Raw genomic sequence first — 3212 nt, 5'->3', positions numbered from 1 at the left:
TGGGATTTGGAAAATATTTTTTTTTTATTTTTTAGCATTATTTATAATTAAATACCGATTTTTAAAAAAAAAATAAAAAAAAGTTTAAACACAACGGCTATGCCGTTGACGAATGGGAGCGCGCCACGTGTGCGTCCGCTGGCACGGACGTGCTCGATACATCGAGCAGCGCCGTGCCAGCGGCGCGGCTGTAGCTGCGGCGGTCCTGCGCCTTGCCAACGGCGCGGACGGCGGTGGCGTCTTTCGCCACCGCTGCGGATGCTCTCAGTTTTGTGTATGCCAACAACCCAAAAATTCTCTTCACTCATCCTGTCCTTTCGGCTACTTATTTGATTTGAACGTACCAGGATGAAAAATAGGCCAAGAATTTATCAACCATTACTCCTTCTCTCTCCTCTTTCTCTCTCTGCCCGCTTATATATGTGGCATTGCTGAAGACAACATAAAAATACTTGCGTGCCTTCTTTGATGCTCAAACAATTTAGTAGAATCTCTCTTTTTCTTGATAGTGCTTCCGTTTCTTTCACTTTATGCGTTTTCGTGGCGAATCTGGAGGATTTTGAGGTTCTCGGTGTGACCCGTTTCTTAAAGGTACAATCTTTGGTTGTTTTATGCGAAGAAATCCTTTTTTTTTGTTTTATTGCAGATGGGATTTTGAGGCTGTTCTGAGATCTGTCTCTGCTGCGGTCTTTTTTCTGCTCTTGTTACTCTTATTAATTTAATGATTTGTTTGCATTGAAATGGGGTGTTTGGTAATTTTCTCTTTCACCGAACATTGGTTTAATAGTGTAAAATTTCCCAAGGTATGGTGGGAAATTCTTGAAGTGGTTGTTTGTTAAATGAATAGTAAATAATGCAATTTAATTGGTGTGTTTAGTCTGAAAGGCTAAAGGGTCTACAACCCCCCTCCTAATGTCAATTTCCTCTTTTCCATTTTTTTTTAATTTTTTTTAGAACCAATATTGTTCACCTCTTTATTTTGTGGCAGGAATTCATGTCTGTGTTTATAGCCTATGAAATGTGATATTTTCTTGTTTGCAAGCTTTCAACCCTTGTAATGATGTTGCTCAAATATATGTGGTTGCTTATTGTTTAAAAGCCTATCTTTTATCTCTCTTGTTCTAGATATCATTGTTTAGGTCATCAATTATGCTGAGGCATCTCTTTTAAGTCTTTGCTAAACATGTTTAAAAGCCTATCTTTTTGGAATCTGTAGAAGTAGGAATATGTATGTGTCTCCTTCTAGTTAAAAGAACCTTTTCATTTCAATGGTCGATTCAAATTAGGTGTCTTGTTAGGGATGTTGGCATGAACTTAGATTTAGTTCCTGTAAATTTCAGTGAACTACATTTACTTGATTGCAAATGTGGATTTTGGTGATCATGTTATTAGTTCTTTGTTTTTTTGCACTGTTGCAATGTAACAGAAGTTATAAAGGTGTATATTTGCTTATCGAACATTTCTTCCGTAGGTTCTTCAATGGAGGAGGAAATCTCGTGGGTTAGTCATTGTATTGACAACATTGATAGCTGCCCTGTGGGATTTGACTCTTTCTCGGAGCTTAATGAGGAAGCCGACAGAGAAGTTTCTGCAGTTTCTATGGATATAGTTCTGCCCGATGATCTTCTGGAACGGATATTATCCTATCTCCCCATCGCTAGCACCTTTAGGGCGGGTTGCGTGTGCAAAAGATGGCATGAGATAGTGACATCGAAGAGGTTTCTTTGGAACAATTCTCATGCGTTGTTACAAAAGCCTTGGTACTTCATGTTCACGAGCTCTGATGACCCGACTGGTTATGCGTATGATCCCATTCTCCGTAAGTGGTATGGCATTGACCTTCCCTGCATTGAGAAATCCAACTGGTTCATTGCTTCATCGAGTGGCCTAGTCTGCTTTATGGACAATGATAGCAGGAGTGAGCTGTATGTATGCAATCCGATCACCAAATGTTGCAAAGGACTTGATGAGCCTCCGGGTCCTAAATTTCCCGACTACAGTGCTTTAGCTGTCTCTGTCAACAGAGCGACTCGCAGTTACAATGTCTCGATCATCAAATCCAAGCAGGTCCCTGAAAACTTCTTTCAGTGGGATCTGTCCATCCATCTCTATGATTCAGAAACGCAGGAGTGGCTAACGGATCTGACAGAGGTTTTAACAGGGTGGAGAGCTGGTGATGAGAGTGTGATATGTGATGGGGTATTATACTTCTTGATTTACTCAATCGGAGGTGGTGGCCATGACCACCGACACGGCCTTATCATGTATAACCTCAGAAGCCGGTCGCCTTATGGCCTACTGATGAGGAGTTTTGTTCCGGTTCCATGCTCTCTCACATGCGGCCGCCTGATGAACCTAAATGAAAAACTTGTGATGGTCGGAGGCATTGGCAAACATGATCGACCGGGCATCATCAAGGGCATCGGGATCTGGCTTCTGAAGGGGAGAGACTGGCAAGAGATTGCCCGAATGCCCCATAAATACTTTCAAGGTTTTGGTGAGTTTGACGACGTCTTTGCCAGCAGTGGGACGGGCGATCTCATATACATTCAAAGTTATGGGGCGCCTATGCTTCTTGTTTTCGATTTTGACCAGAAGCAGTGGAAGTGGTCTCAGAAATGCCCCGTGATCAAGAGGTTCCCCCTTCAGCTATTCACCGGCTTTTGCTTCGAACCAAGGCTCGAAATCGCGCCCTAGCTTTCCTGCTTATTATACATGAAGCAGCCAGTGATGCCACCATGTTCTCTGTAAGCCAAAAATGCTTAGGTTTTGAACCTGTTTTTGCTTTGTTTACGACGATTCAATTCGTTGCAGTGCCTATAGGTGAATGCTATCATTGAATAGATGAACTCTGCTGATAATATGTCCATGCCAAGATCATTATTCTTTACGTTCATAGATTCAATTTACAAGTTTATTAGTGGTAAAAATGTAAACTTTATTATCTAATTTTTACTGTGTTATCTTCAATCTTGGAATGAACAATTATCTGTTCACTTTTTTTTGTTCTGTGTTTAACCTATCAATTGGAAGTCATTATTGGCTATGGTTGGTGTATCAGTATAGAGTTGTTCCACCATTTCAGTGTGTGTTTTTATGTGTTGGAGTGAATGGAGTTCATAATTGGGCTAACTTTATTGAATGGGCCCTCATCTTTTGTTTCTTCAGTATACATGACTCTATGCAGTTTTATTTTATGTATTAAGTAGAAA

General features: G+C 40.8%; 1 protein-coding gene across 4 annotated transcripts; it reads left to right on the top strand.

Annotated features, from left to right (window-relative positions):
• Positions 1-208: 208 nt before the first annotated feature.
• Positions 209-3000, top strand: LOC121775229 (F-box/kelch-repeat protein At3g61590-like). 4 transcript variants are annotated; one of them, XM_042172267.1, is made up of 2 exons: positions 209-591; positions 1472-3000. In XM_042172267.1, exon 2 carries the CDS (start codon positions 1480-1482, stop codon positions 2695-2697), a length of 1218 nt encoding a protein of 405 aa, XP_042028201.1. In that variant the 5' UTR covers positions 209-591; positions 1472-1479; the 3' UTR covers positions 2698-3000. The 4 variants fall into 4 exon arrangements, with proteins under 4 accessions (XP_042028201.1, XP_042028203.1, XP_042028204.1 ...); XM_042172269.1 differs by lacking the exon at positions 209-591 and adding an exon at positions 618-686; XM_042172270.1 differs by lacking the exon at positions 209-591 and adding an exon at positions 759-1080.
• The last annotated feature ends 212 nt before the right edge of the window (positions 3001-3212 follow it).

This window comes from Salvia splendens, chromosome 17 (assembly GCF_004379255.2).
Source record: "Salvia splendens isolate huo1 chromosome 17, SspV2, whole genome shotgun sequence".
Taxonomy (NCBI): Eukaryota; Viridiplantae; Streptophyta; class Magnoliopsida; order Lamiales; family Lamiaceae; genus Salvia; species Salvia splendens.
The sequence above is the reverse complement of the archived record's forward strand: the minus strand, read 5'-3'. Positions and strand labels throughout refer to the sequence as shown.